The following is a 27,995-nucleotide window of genomic DNA, read 5'->3' on the forward strand; positions in this document are numbered from 1 at the left end:
ACCTGCAGCCCAGTAATAGACTGTGTTTCATCCATCCAGGAGCAATCCTTGTCGGCAGGAATGATCCGAAGAGGTCACGCTTTCCTGTCGGCTTTCTGTACAGCTATGCTAATACTGTCAAACCTGGTGTTTCTCGGAGGAAACCACATAGGGAGGATCTACTGGAACAGGATTTTTGTGCAAGGTATTTTTTTTTTTGTTCTTGTTCTTCAAAAACATGTTATAGGTTCCGGCTCTTAAACAGATTCTGAGTTGCAGCTGTGAGTGGAGTGGAAAGTCAAGTGGAGACAGAAAGAGACAGCTCATATCATTAGACCAAGTACCAAACATTAGAAACAGCTGCAATGTGTAGCATGCACTTTTGTGTAAATAGGTTGTACTTCACATGATCTGGCTGCCCATGGTGACCCTGCCCCCTTGTGACAGTGTTGTGTCAGGTGTTTATATTCTGTCTAATGCAGGCAGCTGTTAAAATACTGGTAAAGGCAGCATATTTCTTCAATTAAGCCACACTTTTTAAACCATTTTTTTCTTCTCAAAAATGGCCTGGGTCTTAGATCTGAGGATAGTGAGCATGTATTAAAAGACATGACTGCCCGAGTACACAAACAGGAACGTGACTAACCGATCTCGAACCATCCATGAATCAGACATTTTTAAAGAAGCAGGAGTCATTGTCTGGGAGATGTCAAATAATAAAGAGGATTTCTGCAACTCGGAGGATGATTACAAGGAGAGATTTGTTGTTGTTACAAGCATGTTAATTTACCAATATACAATATGCTTTACCAATATGCCTAATAGATGAGTTTGTAGCATTTTACTGGAAAATGTGAAGCATTCCTTTGTATGAATGGCTCTTATATGCAAGGTTGTATCTTTGTAAATGCATATTTGTGTTTTATTTTGTCCTCAAATTGAGGGTGGGAAATTTGGTCTGCATCTTAAATTCAAAGGAATATGGTATAACCACACAAAGTCTACTTTCTTCCTGATGATGGAAACAGTTAAGAATGAATAACAGATACCAAGACAAGTTATGTATGGATAAAACGAGAGATTCGAGATTTAGTTTCTGTGGAAATATAGGAAGCTTCCTAAATATTTGTGATGCAAACAGTATTGTGTTGTATGGTAAAGCATTTACAGAATGTCCTTAATGGTGGATAGGACCACACAGCTCATGAGACATTGTTCCAGTGGAAACAGGTGCGTCTTGCTGAAGGTTTTAGTCAACTGTAGAACAAAACATTCCTCACATCTGCAGACTCAAGCCACCATTTGTTGAGTCGAGTTGTGCTTTCCCGTGATGTTTTTTTGCAAACGTTGCCATTCCATGAACACGTAGAAGACCATCTTGATTGACACATTGGCCAATTGCACTGCGTTCAAGGACAAGCCAATTGAAAGGGCACTTTGTTGAGGAATATATCGCACACAGCTTCTATAGGCCTAGTGGATCACATGACTTGCCCCATGACCACATGCATAATCATGTATTTCATTTTAATTTTACTGGATTAGTAAAGGCACATACCTGACATGTATAGTGTATCAGTATTACCTATGAAACTACATTGATTTAATATAGTTTGCAGGTAGTATACTGTATACACATGCATGCTCCCTGGAGCTTATATATGATATATAAATAAAATATTATTCGTCATTGTGTAATTGTAGAAGTATATTCCCTTGTTTTCCTTTTCTGTGGTTTAATAACATGTGGGACAGAAATGATAATAACACAATTTTATACTCAATATTGAAGAATGAATTTCCAATGCACTAACCTCTACAAACATAAAACACATTTGGGCCTCCTGCTGATACACAATTTCTGTACTGTGAATATATAAAGCTTAATTATGTGTGACACATCAAACAGTGTAGTGATTAGCATAGGTGTCTATAAAATGAACCGTTAAGGCTTTTATACCTGACTTTGGTCTCTTAAGCATAGGAGCAGGTCGAAAATGAATGCTGAGTGGCCACTTGTTTCTACAGCTCTACTTGATTAGAGAAATCAAATCATTTGTTTCTAGAAATGCCCTTTCCCAATTTATTAGGCTCTGTATATCTTACTTTGGTTGGTATTGTCCCCATAATTGTTCCACAAATCCTGAAATGTCCTTTTTTCTGTCAATAAAACCTGACCAATTACATCACTTAAGACAGCCTTCATACATTTGCAGGCAGTATTCTAACCAGCTGGTTGATCCCCAGGAATTTAGCAGCATCAGTGGAGCAGCAACTGTGTTGTTTCCGTGCTCCACTCTTCACTGCAGAGAGTTGCACATTAAAAAAAGCTGTGTCAGCGGGAGGTGCATTCTGTTGAATCATCAGGCAGCTCATTTGTAACTTCATAACAGAAGCTATCAACCATGTGATGCCCATGCGTTTCAGAAGAGTACAGAACTGTACATTGAGGATACACCAGGAGTACTGTAGTTATTCTATCATTTCTTTCTAGAAATGCCCTTTCCCAGGGTGCAAATAGGATGTTTACAGCCATTCTCATGAGTAGGGCTATTTTCACGTAAAAAAGAGCTTATTTCATGGTATTTATGTGTTTGGTACAGAAAATAGGTGTTTAAACATAATATTTATTAAAGCAGAAGAAAATAGCGTTGTCATATTGAAAATCGATAATTTTCTCTCAAAGTTGTTATGCAACAAATGTTCCTAAATATTTAAATGCTTACCTGAAATGTCCAATCTTTTAAAGTCTATTTTCACCATCAGTGAATTATCAAACAAAATAAAAACATAAATAAGTGTAAACGTGAAATGTACATGTAAAGGTGGGGAGGGGGGATTTTCAGACATCAGCGTTATTGTATCAAGCTTGTGGTATAGTAACAACAACTTTAGTAGCAAGTGATTTTCAAACGGAATTTGTCAATAAAATCAATCCGTTAATGCTTTGAAATTGAGTCGATGATGTCATTAATTAACTAATATTTTGGTAAAAAGCTTAATTGTCTCAGGTCACGTACATAATTTCCTGTCTCAATGACTAGATAAGGAGAACTTGTCAATCAAAATGCATATTAATGAGATCAAGAGCAATAAAGGAAACTGAGAATAATCACTTTTCTAAACAGTCAGTGTGCAGTCAGAGTGTTTGAGGATTTTCGTGGAAGACTGCTGTGTTTGCAGGTTTTTTGCAGATGCTTATTCAATGTTCCAATCAGGCTTGTTTTTTTCTTCTGCAACTCTTTTGCCAATTGCAATGCAGTAAAAACATTTTCAGTGGTAACATTCCTCCCTTTCCCTAAATAGGGTCCAAGTAGCCGAAGTACCACGTTTTCACCCAGTCTTTGTCCAGCTGGACGAGTCTCATCCTTTCCCAAGAAGGGGTAACCATTTACCAAATATTTGGACTGGATGTCAACAGCCAGCCAAAATGTGATCCTGAATTTGTCTGGTTTATTAGCCAGGCACTGAGTCCAGCGACACCTTGTTTTTGTTGGGAAAAGCTGCTGTAATATTCTGTCCCGGTTTGCAGGAATCATCTTGTAGTTGTCAATGGGCTTCTGCTTCAGTGCAACGTTGTATGCGGTACAGCGTATGCATGTCAATCAATAGGTGAAAAGCACTTAATCTGCTCGCATCAATGTTGCGTTTTGCATATGCCGTGAGCCATGGAACTTCCCTCTAAATATTATGTTCACCCCTTCTACCTGCAGCTGCAACACCAGGATGTATAGTGTTCCAAACAGTGCCATCATTACCAGCCTCTTGAGTGCCATGTGGTGCTGGCGCTACTGCTGACGAAGTGGCTGCCTTAAGTGAAGTAGTGGCTGGATCAGGTGCAGGGACTGATGCAGGTGAAGTAGCTGGCATCCTTGCAGGGGCTGCCATAGGACTGCTTCTTTTCCCACTGGATCTCCTGCACCCTCGGTGTCACTGCTGCTGGAAGATTAATTTTCACAAACCCAATCTGCTTCAGAGCCAGATTCGGCATTGTCTGTCTCTGCTGCCTCAGAATCGTTGTTTGGTAAACTTTGCAGTAATTCCAAACACCGCTTTGCTGTCTTGAGTCTTCTGCAATCCTTTTTCAATGTGTATTGGGTTAACAATGAATTTCTTAAAAAACAAGCGTATCTATAACATAGATCAGAGGCGATAGACGATAACATAGATAGACAACCGGGCGCCGTGAGCTGTCAAGGCTGATTTGATGAGCTATCAGGAGGCTCATTGAAACAATAGAAATGTCAGAAGATCGTTCACTTGAGGAATGTAGACTGAGATAATCAAACTTCAATACATGGCGGCAAGTCCCGACTGATAAATATAAATAATACTACAACATCTCATTGTTATAATATGTTTTATATGTAGCGGTCAATTTGACCGCTCCTGTTCGGAATAGGTATGATGGTATTTTATCTCCCTAATTTTTTAACACACCCATCGCAATTTAAATTTAAATTCCAAAAACGGTCAAAATGACAGCCTTGGTCATTGTAGTGTTAAAACCCTCCTTTTCCATGTGCAAATTAACTGCTAATAAATTATGACAATTAACACGGATTTCCTTTTAACCCTTTGCGGTCCATTTATTCAGCGTGTGTCAGGCGCGTCAGGTCCAATTTATTTTCACACGTACAGTTTATTTTAGACGCGCTGTTTAAAAGTATTTTCTTTCACAGTAAAACAGGTTAAAAAAGGCACTGCATATCAACAGGACAGTCAGTACTGCTTCCCCAGCCCCGCCCCACCCCTTGTTCCCTATATTTTTCAAATGCCTCGTAATAATAGTACATACCGATAAATCATCTCTTGATCACTTGTTTTATCACCAAACTCAATAATGTGATCCAAGTCATTATTTTATTACTATAACATCTAAAAAAAGCTCTGCAAATGTCCGTGATATTCTTTGAGTGCTGGATGCGGAAGCAGCTATCTTGTTTGTTTATGTCCGTGTTATCTATGTGGTATCGGGTCTATCAGTATTCATGAGATACTCCCTTTTTTTTCGGCTTCTCTCGGCTCCTATTGGTCTCACTCGGCCATTGAATGGTTTTCTCGGCTTTTTCCAGAGAAAAAACGACTAGAGACCTGTTTTTTGCGTCTTTGATGATGTCGGTCAGGGTCCGACATAGGACCGCAAAGGGTTAAAATTCCCATACAAACAAAATAAATAGTCGCAAGAAGTCACTGCTCGTTCAGATATTAACATTATTTTGTAAATCAACATAATTTTGGAAATTATTATTTGTTTATTTAGCAGACGCCTTTATCCAAGGAGACTTACAGAGACTAGGGTGTATGAACTATGCATCAGCTGCAGAGTCACTTACAATTACATCTCACCCGAAAGACGGAGCACAAGGAGGTTAAGTGACTTGCTCAAGGTCACACAATGAGTCAGTGGCTGAGGTGGGATTTGAACCGGGGACCTTCTGGTTACAAGCCCCTTTCTTTAACCACTGGACCACACAACCAGCCTAAGGTATTATGATTGGGACGGAAAACTAGTAGTCTGTTCATTAATACATTAGAAATCTTAGAGCTACAGTACTTGCAGTAGACACTTCCCACCCATCCCACACACTGACAATATTGCACAAATGTATCCTGCTAGGACAGTGGTTCCCAACCTGTGGTCCGTGGACCGCTTGTGGTCCAAGGTCAAACTCCTGGTGGTCCGCAAACAGCTCCCAAAATTTGGTTACGCAATTCTTGCAAAAAACTATTTCTATACGCTCACACGTTGTGCTACCAGTATTACTAAGCAACACAATAAATAGCTTTAACCACATGATATATAATTATATGATATGTATTTAGTCTGCATTTCCCCCACTTCCCCCTATCTGTTTTATTTTATTACAGGCGTGTTTATAAATTCATATATATTACAGCTCTCTTATGATACAATACCAAGCATCGCCTTCAGAGCCGACATTAACTGAAACGGCTTTTTAATGTGAAATACTAACTAAATAACTTACACATTATGAAGCCACATGTGTCTTCTCAGAATACAGACTTCTTTTTTTTAGCGAGCATTTAAAAAAAAAAAATTCTGCATCTAGCATTCTCGTAAATGCACTGCTTTCTAATCTGTGTTCATTCTACTGCTTGTGTTCATTGAACTTCAGAAAAGAAAAAAAGGTAATCTGGCTGTCCCAGCCTTTTCACTGGGCATAAAAGTAGCTCACTGCATTGAATAGGCCTAACTCAGTTGAATAACTAAATAATAAATAAATAAATAAATAAATAAATAAATAAACCACAGTTTTAGTAGTTTTCATTTTAAACAATATATGTGCTGCAGTCTTGTCAGGGGTATAGGAATAGAGTATACCATTATTTCAATACATTATTGGAGAGGTTAGCTGCATACAGTAACAGAAGTTAATGTGAAACAAATATTTGTAGCTTGACTTGTGAACTGTACCGTTGTGTGAATGATCTATTTCAGCTCCATGTTATTATATGGGTTTATTCAGCCAGGTTTAATATCTTACAAGACTATATGCCAAAAGGAAATTCTCTTAACACTACTTCTGGAAATAATGTGTACAGTCTATTCTTGATGGTATCATATTTAACCAAAGTGCTATAAACCCTATCAACTGTGTACCACCAGTCCCGTTTCAGCCCACCAGAAGTGGTAAGTAACATCCTGTACACTCTCAAATCATTTAAAATTTTTTCAAATTGCTTCCCACCCACCTCGTCTTCATATTCCGGTGTTTTTTATATGTACATCAAGCGAAGTTGGCTATCATTGAGTGCAATAAATTGCGTTACAAACAGACATTAATTTGCTGCATGAGGTAACAGTTGCTGGGACCAGCACTGGCATTTACATTTACTTGATCTGAGGACGACCCAAGCCCCAGTGCATTATTTGTCAAACAAAACTCTTAAACCTGCAAAACTGTGACGCCATTTATCTACAAGACATTCAGAATGTGAAAAAAATAAACAATTTTAAACAAAAGAAGCAGGAACTTTGCCAACAGCAACTTTCAATACGCAAAATGACAACATTCCTTGCTGACCTGGTAGTGAAGATTCAAGCCCAGGAATCTCATTAAGTTAGGTACGTTATATAAGAAGCCTCTGATGATTTTACCTCCCCAACCCCCGGGAACTGCAGTCCCCTAATTGAATGACTGCAGACATTCCTAAGGACGTGGTATTGGTCAAGTCATGGTTACCTATTTGTGCATATCCTCTGGCCTCTAATTGCTAAGGATAATGAAGGCAATTATCTTCTGAAACAAATTTGATACATTTGTTACATAAGTTCTGTTCTTAGAAACAGATTTTTTTTTTTTAATTTAGTCGTTGCCAATTATTTTTTATTATTTTCTCCTCAATTTGAAATGGCCAATTATTTTTAGGCTCAGCTCACCGGTACCATCCCTGCGCTGACTCGGAAGGGCGAAGACGAACACACGTTGTCCTCCGAAGCGTGTGCCGTCAGCCGACCGCTTTTTTTCACACTGCAGACCTACCATGCAGCCACCCAAGAGCTGCAGCGTCGGAGGACAACGCAGCTCTCGGGCAGCTTACAGGCAAGCCCGCAGGCGCCCGGCCAGACTACAGGGGTCGCTGGTGCGTGGTGAGCCGAGGACACCCTGGCCGACCTAACCCTCCCTCCCCCCGGGGCAGCACTCGGCCAGTTGAGCGCCGCCCCCTGGAAGTTCCCATCCTCGGTCGGCAAAGGAATAGCCTGGACTCGAACTCGCGACGTCCAAACTATAGGGCACATCCTGCACTCCACGTGGCGCGCCTTTACTGGATGCGCCACTCGGGAGCCCAAAAACAGATTTTTTTACAGCACTAACTTTTTTATATGTCCATGGTGGACCTTTATGGAAGATGTCTGTGTTAGCTAAAATTAATACAAGAGTTGTTTTAATGAAGTTTAGAAATTTGAGTTAAATCAAATTGAGTTGTAGGGGTTTTCTTGATTTCCTGAAATGATAAAAAAAGTCTCTTTGCCATTGCTTAGAAAGAAAGGTAAATCACCCTTGAAGAAAACACCGAACTGACATTTCTAAAGTTAAAGGGTGGTGCTATTTAGATCCAGTTCATAGTTGTTTTACACAACTCAAGGGCTGTGTTTGACTTTTGGCACCCAGAATGGAACATTCTCTTTGTAGAGTTTTGATGTCATCATACCTGTCATATGCATTCTGTCTGTAGAGTTTTGTTGTCATCATACCTGTCATGTACATTCTCTTTGTAGAGTTTTGATGTCATCATTCCTGTCATATACATTCTCTTTGTAGAGTTTTAATGTCATCATACCTGTCATATACATTTGTAGAAATATGAGTTCCAAGCATGGAACACCTTAGGCCACTGTCAGTCTGGTAACATTAGGATCATTCCATGGGTCAAAATGTGTCAAATTCAAGGGACAAATCTTACTGAGACAGAAATATACTTCCTTACCTCCTGTAATCTCATTGCCTGCAAGTCTTGTGTTAAGAAACAACAACTAAGAACAAATAGTCAATAATAGTGCAAAGACAATTGACACCAATTTGTACAGCACTTTGAAGTTTATAAAAAAGACAGGGTCAAATTGATTTTGAGGAATAATAGCGTTACAATCATACTGTGCTACCTTTGTTGTAAACATAGCCAATGATTCTCTAAATGGAGCTTTTTGAATGCAAGCGTACCAATTGCCCTTGCCGGCCTACTGCAATTGTACACCCTGCTCCAGTTTCCCCAGGCATCCCTGCAGCAGCTTTAATACAGCAGCTATTTGTATCACTTGTTCTTCTAATGAAATCATTAATGAGCTGAAGGATAATTGCATGTGGCCTAATTAATCAATATATGGACTGCTAAGACAATTAGTTCACATTATATGGGAGCCTGGCCCAGAATAATTTATCAAAGGGAAAATTTAATCCAGATTACCTAAATTACTTTGTATTTTAGGTGCCACAGTAAATGGCTGTTCTGTAATATTCATGGAATGGTAATGCTTCATCATATTAAACCATATATATATATATATATATATATATGTAAGAAAAGAAAGTTTACAAATGAGAGGAGGCCATTCAGCCTATCTTGCTCGTTTGGTTGTTAGTAGCTTATTGATCCTAGAATCTCATCAAGCAGCTTCTTGAAGGATCCCAGGATGTCAACTTCAACAACATTACTGGGGAGTTGGTTCCAGACCCTCACAATTCTCTGTGTAAAAAAGTGCCTCCTATTTTCTGTTCTGAATGCCCCTTTATCTAATCTCCATTTGTGACCCCTGGTCCTTGTTTCTTTTTTCAGGTCTAAAAAGTCCCCTGGGTCGACATTGTCAATACCTTTTAGAATTTTGAATGCTTGAATCAGATCACCGCGTAGTCTTCTTTGTTCGACTGAATAGATTCAATTCTTTTAGCCTGTCTGCATACGACATGCCTTTTAAACCTGGGATAATTCTGGTTGCTCTTCTTTGCACACTTTCTAGAGCAGCAATATCCTTTTTGTACATTTTTGTATATGTACACTGATGCACAAAAGAAAAGCGCCACTCAGGTTTAATGGATTTAATCAAATATTTTAAACATAGATATTAAACAATCACAGAAAATGTGAACAAAAATACAGATCAAAGAATCATGCTAAGTTTTCAGAATGAAACGTGACACACTGTCAAAATGAAAACATTACAAAGTTAGTATCGGGTGAGACCTCCCTGAGCATTAACACAATCCTGGCAGTGTTGACGTATAGACCTGATAGACCTGCAGCTGCAGCCAGCTGGCTAAGGTTGGCTGGTCGTGGTTGTCTCCTGTGGATGGCACTGGCAATTTGGTCCCACAGATGCTCTATTGGACTCACGTCAGGAGAAAAATCTGGCCACGGCAACATTATTTTCTTGAAGTCGTGCAATTGTAATCGCTGTTCTTGCATTAATTAAAATCGTGTATTTTCAAATGGCTATTTATACAGATTCTTAATCAACTCATTTTGGCAATTTTAACTAAACTCAAATACCAAACACTGAGCACCCGGCATTTTTATGAAATCACATGACTTGAGCTCAGTATTTTGTTATCCCAAGGAACAATACTACTCAAACAATCAACAAACCTATATGCTCACTGTAAATAACATTATATATGTGCCCAATGAGCGTTTTTTTCATTGTGCATCAGTATGTATGTATATATATATATATATATATATATATATATATATATATATATATATATATATATACCGGATTATGCCAGGGGGTGTAAAGTTGTCGTTAAAGCAAAAGTGTGGGGGGTATTGACTCGAAATTACAGACATTATTGCAGAGGGAGTATTTTTAACATTAGTTAGATAAATTAAGTTTACAATTAGGCATTCTTAAAATTCAAAGGTAGAGCACAGCACAGTCACACTAAAGAATCAAGAAGCTTAGTTAACATATTTATTGACTGGTGAAATGCAATTCAAAGTTGCTGCAGTAATGTCCTATTTTGTCATTTCAAATATTTTCACAAAACAAACATAAACTTTAAAGCTACAGTGTGCAGTGCATTATCGTGAAACCTACATTTGTAGGTGAAAAACACTAGAATAAAAGTCACTACATTTAAAAAATATATAAACATGTTTTTGGTCCACTAAAATAAAGGGCTTTATTTAAGTAAGAAATTACAGTGTCCAGCCACCTCAGAGACCAGCACAGCTGGCTGCACCTGCTGCAAGAGGTGGTGTTTAGAACCACCCGATGGCTGCTCGCTGCTGTCTATAATAGGTTCTGCTGCAGGGTGCAGAGATGAAAGCCTCAGGCCGAGCCACAAGCTGAGCAGCAGCCCTAGGAGTTTGCTGCCACAGGCCTAGGGCCCCTTCTCGGGGAGCTACCTGAAGAATTGGCATCAGTGCACCACAGACTTCTGGGTGCTTACTACCATTAAAACTGGCTGCGCTCTGCAGTTCAAGCACAGTCCCCTCCCTTTCAGGATGTGACTCCACCATCAGTCACGGACCCACAAGATTCTGCGGTGGTGTCTCAGGTAGCAGCTCTGCTGCACAAACGGGTTATTTGCATGGTAGACCCTCTCCAGTTGGAAGACGGGTTCTACTCCATGCCCAAGCGGGGTGGTGGCCTCAGACAGGTCAACTTGTATCTGAGCCGAAGGAGGTTCAAAATGTTGACGATACAACAGCTGTTGCAGTCAGTCAGGCCAGGCAATGTTCATCACGGTGGAACTCAAAGACACCTATTTCCACATTGCATAAAACCAGCGCACACTTTCAGGGAACAGCATACGAGTTCCGAGTCTTACCATTTGGCCTGTCTCTATCATGGCCCCATTGAGACTCAAGGCTTCAGAGTACTCAATTATTTGGACGACTGGTTCATTTGTGCCCAGTCTCCAGCACAGGCAGAAGCCAACACAGAACTTGTCACCGGCCACCTTCAACAGTTGGGCCTTACGGTGAATCATGTAAAGAGCCAGCTCACGCCTTCTCAGACAGCCTACTATCTAGGGTGTAGAGAATAGCCACCTGTTTAGAGCTCTTTCAGCTCAACAGAGCGCTTGCGGTAGTGACGTTCCAGAAACTTTTGGGCTTGATGACCCTTTGGGTCTCCTGCTCATGCGCCCACTGCAGGCCTGGTTCAGCAGCAGGGTTTTTCAGCCAGCGTTGAACCGTGACTGCTTATTCACAGTGTCTCGCTACTGTTTAAAGGCACTTTGTTGGTGGAAACAGCCTGCCCATCTACACCTCGGTGTAGCACTGGGCAGTGTCACCAGAAGGGAGGTCGTTGCCACGGACACGTCCAGCCTGGGCTTGGGCACTATGTGGAATGGCAGGAGGGCGTGGAACCCCTCTTGGCAAGGTCTCCATGTCAATGTTTTGGAGCTGTAGGCAGTTTACCTGGCCTTGCAGAATTTTTTGCAGGAGGTTTGAGGGAGACATGTGCTTGTCCATACGGACAACACAACAGTGGTGGCATACATAAACCACCCGGACGGCCTCAGGTCTCCCAGTCTCCATCACGTGGTGCTCAAGCTTTTGCTCTGGGCACACGAGAACCTCACAAAACTTTTAAACGGTTACCTAGAAGCTGCTGTCTTTGCAAAACAAGATACAAATGGAAAACCTCACTGTACTTGCACTGTATATCAAAGCAAAAACTCTAACCACTATATATACCCATATATTGCATCTTCAGTTTAATAACAATTCCAGTGTCATTTTTGAACAATTTGTAAAAGATGAGTTACTGAAGAAAGATGGTTTTAGAAATGACCACTTGGGATATTCATCTAAAGTAGTTATTTTAAAAAGAATGGAATCATAATACTATTTACCCTTCGTTACTAGTGCTGTGGTGGAGAAACTCTGTTCACGGTAGGCTGCTACCGTGAACAGAAATTGTACCATTTTCTTTTTCAGCACAAGACTTTCAGCATCACCCACATGATACAGTAGCAAAATAAAAAAATGTCAGAGCATAAGATAGTTGACACATTGTTATATTAAAAGAATAAACGAGTGTGAGCAGAGATATTTTGAAATCTAGCATAAATAACTGTAGCTTTTACTCTTCTTTCTAGATCTAAATAGTAGTTACTGCCCCACTGTATCAGCGCTAGATTGATTTGGTAGTAGCTTTGCAAAGCCATTCAGTCTGCTAGAATTGATCATGAGGGATTGATACTTTTCAAAGAAGTCCCATTCCTAGTGATATCTTGGCTGCCGAATACAAAACTTAATTCAAAATGATCATACTATATGTTGAGTCTGACATACCGTCATCCATGTGTCACATAGGGACAGGGAGTGGTGCTAGATTAGCATATAGGCTGCAGTAAGAATAAGCTTAGGTTTGTAATCCACACAGGCAATCTCAAAAGGGTTAGCAGTTAATATTACGTTCAAAATCAAAAGTCTAAATGTTTAACTACTTTACAGTGTGTCTCATTACACTTTGTACCGTTTCTACATCAAGTGCCAGTATCTCATCATAAACGTTCATAGGTTTTCATTATTACGGAAACTTTTTGGTTTATGAACTCAACTCCTTTAGATGTAGGCTTCATACTCAGGACACAACTTCAGTTCTATTATTCTCCCGTATCATACAAAAAAAACCCTTTTATGGCAGTAAGTGCACTTAGAGATACTGGCTCTTTAGATGGGACTCAGCAGTTTTATATGATTCTTTCCATTCCATTAGCGGTGTTGTACATGAAAAGCAGACTTTTCACTGACACATTGTTTTAACCACTTTCCATTGTATTTCATGTTTAGAAACTATTCCTTCAGAAATGCCATTGCCCTCATTTTAATCCATGGGGATGCTTTCTTTTTTTGTTAACACAAAAACATTTATAGTTTCTGACGTAAAAAAAAAAAAATACTGTTTTACGAATAAAGCTCTAGAGACTGTAAGTCCTCTGTTCAGCCACAGAGCAGGTGAGACATGTTTATATACTAATACAGTAAGTGCTGCCTTGCGATTGTGTCTTAAACCTTCCTTAAAGCTCTCTGTAGGGTTGTAACTGTATCTTGTTTCAGGGACTGACAAAAGGTACCACATTGTTTTCAATTCATTAGCAGATGGGCTGAATGCTAGAATCTGTTTCACATACTGATTTGAATCCCTGCACAGCCATCAGATAGCTATGACTATATATGCTGCCTGCCTGGTTTGGCGCTAAAGGGCTTTGTATTCTGTTGCCACCACTGAGCCACCTGATAAACATCTCTTTTAAAATCTGTTCTCAATTGAAGAATTTACATTTTTTCAGGCTCCAAGGTTACAAGGCATCAGGTGCGTTTTTTCTTGAACCAAGTGTATTTTTTTGACATGCCACTCACAGCTTGATGATGTCTGTTTCCTCACGCAGCTGGAGCTCAGGGGCTGTTCCTATTTCCAGGTTTTATCTCTTGAAGAAAGTCTTAAATGAATCAGAATAAAGAAGTCTTGGCTTAGAATGATACAGAGAAAGACAGTGAGAGATGTTTTCACGTACATTTATACCCACATTTTCCCCTCTGAAGAAATCCACCCCCTGCAGTCAAATGAGCAGTTTCTGTCTGATTTCCTGCAGTCCGAAGGGACCATTGGAGAAATTGTATTTCAAGTGCTAAAAAGAAAAGATGTTTTTAAAAATTGAATTGGCAAATGTTGTTACGGATATAGTGGAGGCACTTGTTTTGAAACAGCAAGTGATTATGGACTTAAAGAGTGATACCCAAGTATTTCAACTTTTTTTCCCATCTTATTAGTTTTTTCTAACCTTAAAAAAAAATGTGCTAACAATCTTTTAGCTCTTTACTTTTATGTTAATTCAGGATTTGTAAATAATTGAAATACAACGCTGTAGATAAACTGCTCGATCATGCAGTGAAATAACCATACTTTGGTTATAGTTCACAGTCTGTGTATATCATGCTTGACTTTTTCACTTGTTACTCTGTAAAGATCTTTTGCAAGACCTACCAGTAAGTCTGCCGCAGTTTCTATGGCACCTTTAAAAAAATTACAACAACATTATCCTACCCTTGAAGTAAGGATGAAAGCCCATCAGTGCTTTCTCCCGTTGGCAAGTTGAAAGCTTGACCACGTTGGGTCAAACACCCATAATTAATAGCATTCAAAACCTGCAAAGGAAATCAGCTTTTGCTAACCATAGCAATCTAATCCTACTGTCAATAAAGCATGAATTTTGACATATGTCAGTTTGATGTTATGTTTTAACGAGTGAAAGTTAAGGGCAAAATTGAACCTGTTTAGTAAATTATTTTTACTCACGGATAACAAGCTTGCAGGCAGCTAATGAATGTGTTTTGTTGGGAATAGTATGTGAGCATGGCATTTGGATTTGACCTTTACAGTTTATTACAATTGAAGTGATATACTGTATATATCAGTTATATGGTAAATCTAATTTAATGATGGCAAGAAAGCATTTTCCAAATTTAAGATGTTATGTTTTTATGCCAATTTCCCACCATGTAATATCATTAGCTATGTATGAATATGAAAATGTTTAGGAAGACCTGCTCATGTTGACTGTACATCAGAGTACTTACTAAGAGCCTATCCTGGTTATTACATTAGATCAGTGTTTCTCAACGGGGGCGGTACCGCCCCCCCAAGGGGTGTTCTGAAGCCAAAGGGGGGCGTTTACATCCAAGAGGACGGGGGGGGGGGGTGGCGTTTTAGCTAAAAAATAAAAAGGGGAGGGGGGGGGGGCATTGCGTTTTCTTATTTAAAATTAAAATTAAGGAACTTTTATTTCAAAATGTTGATTAACTACTTACACACAATGTGCCAGTGATATACTCACTGACTTGTGCACTGTAAGATCGTGTACACATCAAGTCAGAAATGTTTGTTGCTATGCAGCAACGTCACTGCCTTTTGTGCGATCCGGTTTGTCATGGAAATGTAATATGGTCCAATCAGAACGAAACAGCCGTTCCATTTATGCCTGTTGCCATGTTGTTATCTAGTGATGTGCATTTTTGCGAACCAGGTATTTCGATTCTGGTTCCAAAACTATTTAGAAAAACATGTCCGTATGGCAATGTGTGAGCAGATGTGAAATGGCCCTGTATAATTAAAGTTAACAAAACAAAAATAATCTCCAATTTGCACAGTAACAGTTTTATTACAACAGTGAAAGCCATTGTGTGCTTGTATATGAACCTTGTTAATTGCTAATTTCACAAAGTTTACAATCAAAAAAATCTTTAACCACATGGTATGTGCAAAGAGGTCAGTGGATGTTAGGATCCCAAGCCTAAATACGACCCCATCGGCTTGGGGTTAAATTACTTTTTTAGATAGCTGAAATCGTGTCGTGTTTGGCTGGGGGTTGTCTTGCGAATGATCCCATCGAAATGCAGAAGATTCACTTTACCCAAAGCGTTTTCATCCCTTCATGTAAAAGTGAGACTGAATTATTCTCCTTGGAAATACATATAATTAAAAAAAAATAATAATTAAAACCCCCATTATTGCTGTAATAAATATTTTGCAGACCTTTTTTTTTCTAAGTGTGAACGTGTCAATTATAGTTATCAAATGTATTTTTGACAGAAATTAATGTTTTAATAATCAGTTTTACTAACATAATAGTACTCACTGCAAACAGATCCCTGATATTTGTATCCAGTTGGTCGGTTCCGAAGCAGGAACCAGGTACCCGATTTCAAAGGAACCGGTTCGCATATCTCTATTGCTATCCACACCATGGCGCAAGCAAAGAAGATATGTTGGCAATATTCCATAATAGTAAGCATTTTATGTATGTATCTACATGTTGATTACACCAGTGACTGGGGCTTCATTATTTTTGTTTTATGAACTATTTCTCTGTAATTCTCGGAACTAGTGGAATTAAATGTAATTAATAATTGATGTTAATTAAACGACATTGTTAATCTGCAATAATTCTTAATTTTGTTTTATTTTCTGTGGCAAGGGGGCGATGACTAAGCTCAGCTGATCTAGGGGGTGTTGTTACTAAAAAGGTTGAGAAACACTGCATTAGATCAAAAGCCCTATCCCCTCTTGGCAGATTGCTCATCTGCTGTAGGCTGTGCATGCTCCTTTACATTATTCAAGATGGACTTGCAGTTCATATAAATAATATATTCAGTTATAACTTGTAATGCAGCTTCATATAAAAGTCAAACAGTTTCTGTCAAGCTTGGTAAAACCCTGATGGGTTTATTTCAGAACTGGACATTTGCGATTCACAAAGCTAATGAAACTGCACAATATACATGTGTAATATGTATGTGAGATCAGTATTGGGTATATTATAACCAGGCTAGGGAATGTTGCTCTTCTATTCCAGCTCTTTGTACCAACATTATTATTTAATTGAACCAATTAAACCTCTAGAAGCTAAGAGTCCAGCCACTGCTAACTCTGCCGTTTTATTCAATTATTTATTCATCCATTCATTGTGATGTGAATATGTACAGTTTGATATTTAGAGTTATTAATTGTGTGAATGAAATCTACTCACAAGAAACAAGCTTGAGAAAGTGGTGTTGCTTTTAACCTTTTCTATTGACTTCATTTTGAAATACAATGCCACCTCTGGTGCTGAGCAGAAATAGTTCCAACCAATTGCGTTATATAATTAAGTTTGAAGCCAGATTGATTGCCTCAATTATATGCATATGTGACAATCAGGTAAACGTGATAATACAATTAAACACAGCAGCAACAAATCATTACTGCAAATTTGTTTTCATATTCAAGGCAGATTGGACAAGACATTTTCTTTCTCATATTTTATGTACATGAACACTGATTCACTTGATCTTACTGTCCCAAAGCTGCCCAAAGAACACTCATTTTAGAACTTTGTCAGTTGAAAGTGTTGAATGGCAAAGGTGGTAATACCCTGAATAATGAATATACAAAATATAACAGTACAGTGTTATGACTGGCTGCATTGCTGTAGCAAACTACAATTGTTTGTTTAGCCACCTCAGTAAAGATGCCTATCCAGGTTGCTTATGATGTTCACTGCCCCCCTGCCTCAGAATGAATTGAAGTCTCGGGGACTATTAGCTGCTCTAACGTTAAATATTATAGGTATAACATTCTCCCACTGGGTCACCTTAAACTTGATACTAGCAATTTCTCCAAAATGGCAACTATATATACTGTGAAATCCTGTTACTGCAATTTTTTACAAAAAGGCTAAATCCCTTGATTATTCCCGTCCTCCCAAACGTCCTCCTGTCCCTGGTCCCCCTGGATGGAAGAGAATCAGGGATAGATGTACTAAGATGGGCCAGTCGCAGCGCAAACATACCATAATTTGCATTTTCACTGCGACAATTCGCAAAGTATACATTTTGTCGTCTGTACTATGAGAAAATATGTTAAAGAAGAGAGCCGCAATATACTAATTTAAATATTTGTTGCCTCCTCTTAGCGAGATCTCTAGCATTGCAAGAGTCGAGCAAAATGTTTTTGAATAAAAAATGAAAGGCAGTTTAATCCCATCAAGTTCTACAGTGGGGCCCCCACCTTCACCCCCAAATAAAAAATGTGTTTCCATCAAAACGTTTTTCATAATCATATAGTAGCCCCTCACTAAACCAGATACGTTTGTTAAAAAAATACAATATAATCGCACACATGTAAAATACACTGAGCACTATAAATGTACATGTATAAATCATTGCACTGAAATAACACTAATGTGTTTTGGGTAGGCTACGCATTACATTATGTAAAAATATAAATCTATTCAGTATGCCTATACAGTATACAGTACAGCAGTAAAATCAAATGAATATCTAGCACACTTTCTTTTTACTTTAGCTTACTGGTAACACACAATAAATCATGCTGCTGCTAAAAGATTATTTTAAATTGAAAGTAAATGATTTTAGTGATTATTATTATTATTATTATTATTATTATTATTATTATTATTATTATTATTATTATTATTATTATTATTATTATTATAACTTTGCCTACTTAGTAGTCTAGATAATTAACACAAAATAGATCATGGTGCCGCATTGACAAGTTATGATACTTGCAGGAGTACAGTCAGTTCTTGTTAATATTATCATGAGTAGCCTGTACTTCAGAATACTGTAATCCGCCAAGTGTTTAACCTGTAGTACTTTGTATTTAATCACATCCTGATGTAACTATCACTATTTAATCATATCCTGATGTAACTATCACTATTATCTGCTGTATTATTGAATTGTGGTTTGTCACACTTGTACTTTGCTTGAACAAAGGTTATTGTATTTCTTGCTCTTATTGTATTACTTGTATTGTAACACTTGAAATGTATTTGCTTACGATTGTAAGTCGCCCTGGATAAGGGCGTCTGTTAAGAAATAAATAATAATAATAATAATAATATAAGCCAAATGTATACTTTCAGTTTTTATTTAAGTTAGTCAGTGGTGCAGTGTTAAATTGTTCACAATTGCAAACCACCTGCACATTAATAGAATGGGTGTGTTTCCTCGTTCTGTACAGATGCTCATAATGAGCTGGAGGGGTTAGCTACATATGTATGCGGTCTATTGTTCCCAACACGTTGTGGAAACCAGAAATGTCAGAAATTTGTTTTCAAGGCTTAAGTACACCCTGCTTTTAGGAAAAAATAGGTACTTGGATGTTCAATTCAAAAATGCATTGAGCACAACTGGCAACTCACGAAAAAAAGCGGACTGGGAAATGCCAGCAACAGCTGCCACAGTCGCCTGAAAGGACCCAGAGGCAAGATAATGCAGGGTGGACAGCAGTCTGGACACTGCAGGGATAGCATGGCTTCTCTGGGTGACAGGGTCCAGGTCATTTTTTAACACTAGAACCGCCATGCTGGTCAATTTGGCCCATTTTGGATTTAAAATGTTAATTACTCTTCCGTTGTAAATCGTATGTGTGTGTCTGTTTTTGACTTTTCCTAAATATATTAATTAAATATCCAGACGACGTTTGATAGCCAGAATCACAAAAATGATAACGTTATAAACAGTTCTACCTAGAACCGCCACGTGGGTCTTTGTGACCCATGCATTTCAATACATGTCCTTGCACACATGTTTTTTTTTTTTTTATTTCAAGCCTTTCTTTGTTTGTAGACTGACTACGAGACAGAGATTGTTATGATTGTGGATTTGTCAAGATGCAAAGTCAGTGAAAGCCTAGTTGCTTATTTTTCAATGTACCTGGAGACAACAATCCTTTGTTTTGTTCTACAAATGCAACTGGGAATATATCAGAAGGAAATATTTAAACTTGAAAGTAGTCGTTTTGATTGGAATACGGCAAGCTGCACTCAGATGCATACAGCAAACTGAAATGACAGCTAGGATAATAATTTATGTGCCTAATATGAAACGTATGTTATATATTCTTTTTTTATATTACTATTAGAAAAAAAACATTTTGTTTTTACAGGTTTGTATGTACCAGTTTAAACAATAGTGTTCAATGGAACTGTGTCTGTTTACAACACAGCTCCTGGATGCAGGCACAGTCAGCTGGCAGACGCGTACGCTCCTCCATAGAGTACAATGCTGCCGTCATACCAGAAGTAGTGTTATATTTTCTTTTAATGTAGTATGAGAAACAACGATTTTGGTTTTATAGTTCTGTGTGTACATGTACCCGTTTACACCTGTACACTGGTATATGTACGTACCCGTTTCTTCTGAAATGTATATTTTATTATATTTTTTCACTGTTTGTAGTCATCCTGTATGTGCGCTCATTTTAAAAATAAAGCCTTTAAGCCTTTTCAGTTGTATCCGATAGTATGTCTTTAATTTTCATAATGAAGCAGTTTAAAAATGTATGGGTCACAGTGACCCACGTGGTGGTTCTAGGTTGTTTGAAAATCCGACAGTTCTAGTGTTAATTCATTTAAATCGAAAAGAGTAATGCGGGTACGAAATACTCTTTCTCAGCTCATCCTATAAATCACTTGTTCGTGCTGAAGACAGCGGCCATGGTTAGGGGATTGTTTTTCATACTGTCTTTTAATGGTTTGTTAATTGCCACTGTTTAAAATGTGCTTTCAAAAGTTCTTAACAAATTGATGCAATTATAAGAGTCGCAATTGCCGGCAGCTTTAGTACATCTCATTATAATATTTGAAAACCATCTCCACCCCATTTTTGCGAATTTATGCAGGAACGCCCATAATTGCATATTCATCGAAGGCTGAACCGCAAAGACAAGCTGCTGCCACAAAGCATTTGCTAAAAAGTAGCTAAGAACATTGAGCTTGTTTAGTACGTTTCACCCTAGACTTCCGACTCGTTTGCAGCTGGTTTGCGACAGCCATAACACTTTAGTACATCTACCCCTCAGTCTCCAGTGTCCTAAAGCATAGCAATTATGGAAAGGAAGGATGGTACATAAAGCATGCTCTAACTGGTTGTTTTAAGCCACACGGGAGTCCTGTTCTTTCCCATTCACTGCCCAATCTTTAAAGCAGAATCTTCAGGGGGTAATTGTCTCAACAGCCAGCTACCTTTGCCATTGAATGGAATTTCATTAATACAAAAGAAGTCCTTATAAGTACTTAATTAGAGGTTTTGCCTTCAAGATACTTTAAATGGTCCATTCTATGAGTGTAAAAAAAAAAAAAAAAAAAAAAAGATAATTGTGAGCCCACTAATTTACGGGTTCTCATTTAATTAGGTATGTAAAGTTCAAGTCGAGGTTTCATTGAAATAATGGTGTGATTAAAATGACTTTTCTTGTATCTGGTGCATTAGTTCAACACATTACACCAATCAAAGCTTAGGGAGCAGGATTGGAATCTGAGCTCATGTACAGAAATTATATTGTTATATGTTTGCAGGGTCAATGCCGATTATTTTCAAAATATTTATTTTAAAACCATATCTGTGTTCCAGATAATGTATTTTTCCCTGAATAATTTTTCTAATTGTATTCTGAATACAAGTATTGATCACTGTCATGCAAAGACAACATTTCCAATCATGTTGTGAGCGACCGTAGATGGGGATTGTTATTTATGGGTAATATATTTCATAATCTTGATGGAAACGTCAGGACAAATTTAGAAAAGATTCATAAACTGAACCTGTAGCGTAGCTTCCAGAATGTAGGATGGTCTGTGTTGCACCAAGATAATCTTTCACCAGTTACACAAAACAGCTCAGAATGCCTAGTGTCTTGCGCAGGGAAACTAAAGATTTCAGGTACATGGGGGAACATTTTTTTGTTTCAGCACAGAGAAATATTCCGTAATTCATAAAGCTCTCACATTTCCAGAACTACTGTAAATGACCACGTAATGCATCAACTCAAGGAAATATTTAACCTGTATTTAACTAGAAAATAAATAAAAAGATTATAAAATCACAACAAGAACACAGGTTTGCCATACAGTGGCAGTGCGCTATCCAGCTCGTATGAAGTCACACTCAAGGAGTCTCTACACTGACTAAATCCTGTGGCTGGGCTTTACCTTTAGAGACAGGAAATGAGACTCTAACCTTACTACGCGCCTATCCTGGTTATTACATTGGATCAAAAGCCATATTTCCTCTTAGCCAATTGAATATGCAAAACTGCAGAACATGCAGTGTGTCTTATTTCACAGACTTTTTTTTAAATGATTATATTTTGTATAAATTGCGTTGCACAGTATGCTTTGAACATTTAAACATATGCAGCATGCTCCATTAAATGGCAAGCTATCTAGGAATATCCAATTACCGTGATTAATAGCGCTATTGATTTCTCATTGCACTTGAGAGGAATACAGAATTCACCACCTGCACATTTGTGAGACAGAATTAGGCCACTGAAGAAATGGGTATTGTTGCTTAGTTTAGCAGTAGAAGGCTAGCTTTATCTTGGAAATAGCCCAAACTAAATGTTAATCCAAGTTGTACTGTATTGTATATGTATGTTATGGCGGTTTACCTTTCTGTGATACTGATAGCTCTAATTTTATATTTACATTGGTGGCAGGGGATGTTGTTAAGGCATTCTTCTGGTCAAGAGAGAGAAAGAGAACCTGCAGTTGGGCAAGGAGTTATGAGAATGAAAGCTATTTGCAAGCAAGTTTCTAAAAACTGTAATAAAGATTCCAACTTTGAGTTTCCAACCCTAAAGTATATCTACCCCCCTAGCCCATTACGGTTGTAGCTTCTCACAATTTGCGATGTGAAAGATGGACACAGAAAAATGGCGCATGGCCATTGTCTTACTCAGAGAATCCAATTTGATTATGACTTTGAAATGTGAATTTGAGATGCAACTAATTGTATAAAATGTTTCCCGTGGTACTGCTCATGTTAAAATCCTATTAATGGATGACAAGAGATATTAATTACTATCTCGCACTATCTCATATCTGACGGTGAACTGTGCAGTTAATGTAATTAGAACAACTGGAATTTAATTATAACTGTGATATGTCACCATGTTTTTTTTAGCAGGAGATTGTAAAAGGTAGGAGCAAATAAGGTCTCCAGAAGGGAAGTAGTAAAACTTCTGTTAACTCTCACTACAGCTATCAGAGTTTTTTAAAATGTTTTTAAAAATATATTTACTGTAGAATACTGCAGTACTATATGCTGCAGAATACTGTAACCACCTTGTAGTATATAAAGCAAGGAATAGCACAATTGACTGAATTTTACAGAAAATGACTACTGTAAATAGTAGTATTTAATGTGGTATTAGTCAGTATTAGTTTATAAAGGAAAAACATTATGAAAAATAAAAACCTAAACACTGATTTAATATTGTAAAACATACTTTAGCTCCCTGGTAAAAAATGCAATGATTGTATTGATTCTGTAATGATTTTCAATAAAGCTAAACATGTTAATGAAACACCAGATATCAGTCCATATCTCTCAAAGATTAGATCATTAATTGTTATGTGCCAACTTGAATCTTTCATCTTTTTTCTGGTTAAGTGTAATGTTCTGAATTATTTGTATATTAAATGTAATATGATCTGTAACCGTATATATGTTAAGTATTTTTATGTATGACTTGTGAATGTAGTCAAACAATTAAATCATGTATAAATAGGTTATATAATAGTCTATTCTAATGTTATTTTTTAATTAGATAGCAATGGTTGTATATGCAATGGTTAATATTGTGATCTGTAAATAAATATATATATATATATATATATATATATATATATATATATATATATATATATATATATATATATATATAATGACATGTCTGTGTATACTATCTAATTAATTGTTCAATTACTGGATTAATTGTTATCTATTATATATTTTCTCTAAAGCTGTTTTCAAATTAGCAGTTGTTGTATCTCTACACCTGAAGACACCCTATGTGTTGAAACACATTGTTTTGTTCTAATCAAAATGTTTTTAAAGAAACTAAATGTAGGAAGATGCAGAACATCAGTGCTATGGAGTAGTTTTTTTTTTTTGTGTGTGCAACCAGTCCCATCTCCACAAATATCAACAATTAATGGAGGCGTGCACGGTTGTTTTATCATTGCTAAGAAGTATTTTATGACTTTGTAGAGACATTCTTTAATATAAAATTAGTTACTGTGCAATTTACGATAGCTTTCTACCTTCTACCAAGTAAATAGAAGCCATTGTGGTGATCCCTTGTAGCAGGTTGAGATTGAACAGCTTGTACAGTTTTCCGGAGGGGGAGTCTATCACAGACCATTTCATCTTCCAATGCCTTTGAACACTTCTAAGTACTGCAGGTTCACACTGTGTTCTGAATTTGCCTATTTTTAGCCCTGACCCCAAAGTAAATGGTGTATTGACAGTGGGACAAAATTGTACTCCACTAGTACCCTAATGGGCCTAACTAATATACTGTACTAGTACAAAGCAAACGTTCACCTACAGAGGGTGCCCTTATGCTAAAATAGGGCAGTAGGCTGCCTAGCTTCTCCCATCCAGCTGTTGTCTCCATGTCTTAGATGTTTTCAAGCATCTACTGTTGAAAATTCAGTTGGGAGTTATGCAGCTTTATAAATTGACCTCAAATGGTCTTAATGGGGGAGTGAGCAACTTGGAAACTGAATCTACAGTGAGGGTTGCAAGAGAATGCAACAGCCTTAAGAAATACAGAGCCGGCTTACATACAGTAGGATGCTAAGCACTATGAAATCAAAGTGTTTAAGGAGACAGGAGATTGGTACACAACGATGCACAACAGCTGAATGAAAAGGTGATGGTTGAGCGGAGTGCGTTTCTCAGAAATACATAACCATAGGCGGAGGTTCCATGAGTGTTTTTTTAGCTCGAGACATTTGCTCGAGAAAAATGTCTCATGTAAAATGCTTTTTTGGGTTTCCATTCGCTCAGTTTATTTTAGTCGAGTAAACCGGGCTTTTCACCCGACGTCATGCAAATGAATGGGAAAGGTGGGGGTTGATATGTAAATTAGCTATGCGTTAAATACTTGTGCTGTTTTTGAAGATTACTAGTGACATTTTGTGAAAATGTGGTTTCCATGCGCAGAGAACTGGAACACGAGTCTAAGCTGCTGTAATAAAGTAAAATACCTTGTGTCTGGTTGGTTAATAATGTGTTTTACTGCTGTTGCCCAAATTGTTTTTTAAATGTCATTGGCTGGGGGGCATGTCGTTAGTATTGAATCAGGTTTCAACTAATTTATCTTTTGATTCATTCATTCACCACCTGTTGGTACACATGCTTGTTGCACTGTTTCGGGCGATCGAGCTGGCTCAACACATCCAAGTCACAAACTATACTTATTAATACCCGGGTTTCCTCCTTGCTCCAGTGATTTTGAGTGGATCGCGGACACGCGTTGTCTTTGGACGTAGCTGGACATAGGGAATTCAGTTACACGTGAAATGCGGGTTTCCATGCGAAACTGGGCGTGGATTTTCCCGTGGTTTTCGTCTTTTACACGAGTAAATGAGCTTTACCCTATCCCTCTCTTTGGCCTTTTTTTCTGATGTTTTTTTCAGCCACAAACCTGATTTACATGAGTAATTCTCACAAACGTGCACGCACATCACCATTTCACATGTGAATTGCCCCACATGGAAACCCCATGATAATGATTGATTGTTGTTTTTGGTTATTGTATTCAAAAAATAAATATTAAATCAAATAAAAATCATTGATTGTCTAGCATTAGCTTGTGATGCTGTGTGGGTATCAGTTAAAATGATTATGTTCAATCTAGATGTTCTACTATTTAGCTTGCCTGTCTGGAGGGTACTGTGTACCAGTGAAACTCAATGGGATTTATTCTTTGGAATTGTATGTTGTTCATAATTCATTTTCAAACATAACTGCATTATGATGCATATGTCTCTCTGCAGTATGTCATAACACTAGTCCTGTTATTTCCACTGATACAGCAGCTCTGAGTTCTGAACGCATTTGTTTTGCTATTTGCAGAAGCGCAAGCTCAAATCCTTTTTTTTAAGCAACCTAATCAGGTTCGAGAAAACCAAATCTCCCAAGATGCCTATGTTTTTTCATATCTCTGCCTGGGGACATGTTTATTTTTAGTTAACGGAACTGGAATTCTTGAATACAAATGCTTGTCAGTGATGTCCTTTGATGTGCTATTTATGCTGTACATTTAGCAAAACGTGATAAAAGTCGTCACTTATAAAGGCAAGATTAATTATTGTTTTTTTTTTTTTGTTTTGTTTTTTAAATATCAGCAGATTTAGATTTGTAATTACACACTGCTGTCTTTGGCCCAACCCCCTTTCACCACGCACCATTAAGACTGTAGTTTACTCTAAGAGATAGATATAAGTTTAGGCGCAGTGCAAATAACTGTGGATGCAAAATTCAAATTGCATTGCACCTTATGTAAGCTTAACAGCAATGCAAATTACTCGACACGCACAAATAATGATCCGCAATTATGATAATGAGGGTTCAATGTGTGCATTATCTATTTTAGCGACCGCACTTGCAGCCCAAAGGTGACAGAGTTAGGGTCACACAATGCGTCAGTGGCTGAGGTGGGATTTGAACCGGGTACCTTCTGGTTACAAGACCTTTTCTTTAACCACTGGACCACACAGCCTCCAGATATCTGATCTGTTTATTAAATTGTAGGCAGGGATTTTACCCCAGTATTCTTTCCCTTTTGGATATGTCCCACTGTTTGCAGAATAGTAGCTGTGAAAAAAACAGCAAAAAATGCACAGCTTTTCAGAAAGAAAAGTAAAAAAAAAAGCTATTTTGCTTTGATTGTGGTTTTGTGATTTACATTTAATTGAAAATTGGTACTTAATTACGTAATTATGCCACTCACAAATAATACTATTGGATGGTATTTTCTAATGAGGAAAATGCACAGTACCACAGCATCATGTAACACATCATTACAGAAAAGTGTAAAGTTGATATTTGACAACAGCTTAAGTCTTTACTCCCAAGTGAAAATGTACATCATTTTTGTGAAAGGAAAATGAATGTAACTCGTTATAAACTTAAGTACAGTTGTAGTTATTAAAGGTATACTGTACAAAAGGGTGAGTCTTCTGTATTTACTTACAGATACTTACACACTCACCTTTCATAAGCAATTGCCTCTTAAATAACAGACAATTTGGCTGCTGACTTTCCTTGAAGAATGTACTGACAGTTTTTAAAAGAACATCAATCGTTATTTAGGGAGTTTTTTTTAACCTCATGCAGCCATTTTTAACAAAAACAGTATTTTGTAAAAAGAAAAAAGAGAGAGTAAACCGTTGCTTATATGGAGTACCTCAACATGCTGTATTGACAAGCAGATTTAGAGGTGTGAGGCCGCAAATGTTCCTACAGATTAAACTTCATGGAGTTAGGGAAAAAAATCACCCGGGAATTATATTTTAGTTTAAAATGGTGTAAAACTTAACATGATTTTGTGACGCTTAGCATGATTGTGTGATTACATCTTAACCCTGTAAACATTGTTTTATAGAAACCCTTGGAATATTTATGTATTTTATTTATTTATTTATTTATTTATTTATTTATTTATTTATTTATTTATTGTATGGATGCTGCAGTTCAAAAAAGATAACAGAAATGTCCAGAAGAAAATTAAATGTTGCTGCTTGGCCTGGGCTGGATTAATTTTCTAAGTAATGTTACAAACAATCCCCAGGTATTATCTTCCTAGAAAAAAGTCTCCAAATCCGATTCACTCCATTAGTTGCTGAGAACAGATGCCAGGTAACTAATCAGCTTTGGGCTTCTGCGCTCATTCTTTTTAAGCTAATAACTCTGCAGGAGACCTCATACCACATAGCTCCCAGTATCCAGTTTAAAATACCAGCTTTGTGGTTAGCTTGGGTTTTAAGGTAGAAACTAACTTTGGTATTTTCTGTGTAAGGTGCAGGAGCTGCTCCTCAGCCCTCGTTGCCTGCCATAGAAATGTTTAACGCAGGGTAGATCAACCAGAGTGTCTTTATAAAAGTAAGAGCCTACGCCAACTTGAGCAGATACAAAAGATCAATTTTCTTTCTGTGCTGATTTCCTGGCAA

General features: G+C 37.7%; 1 protein-coding gene across 6 annotated transcripts in view; it reads left to right on the plus strand.

The window, feature by feature from the left end:
* Positions 1–27,995, plus strand: part of LOC117410760 (protein-cysteine N-palmitoyltransferase HHAT) — a 95,647-nt gene that overhangs the window by 55,041 nt on the left and 12,611 nt on the right. For 4 of the 6 annotated variants that reach the window (XM_059025540.1, XM_059025542.1, XM_034017548.3 and 1 more), the window contains one exon: positions 40–184. The exons of 1 other annotated variant lie outside the window; for it this stretch is intronic. In XM_059025540.1, the coding sequence (XP_058881523.1) occupies positions 40–184 (145 nt within the window). Of the gene's footprint in view, positions 1–39; positions 185–19,596; positions 19,823–27,995 lie in introns of those variants that run through there. One more of the 6 variants, XM_059025541.1, reaches the window with a different exon arrangement.

This window comes from Acipenser ruthenus, chromosome 6, assembly GCF_902713425.1.
Source record: "Acipenser ruthenus chromosome 6, fAciRut3.2 maternal haplotype, whole genome shotgun sequence".
Lineage (NCBI taxonomy): Eukaryota > Metazoa > Chordata > Actinopteri > Acipenseriformes > Acipenseridae > Acipenser > Acipenser ruthenus.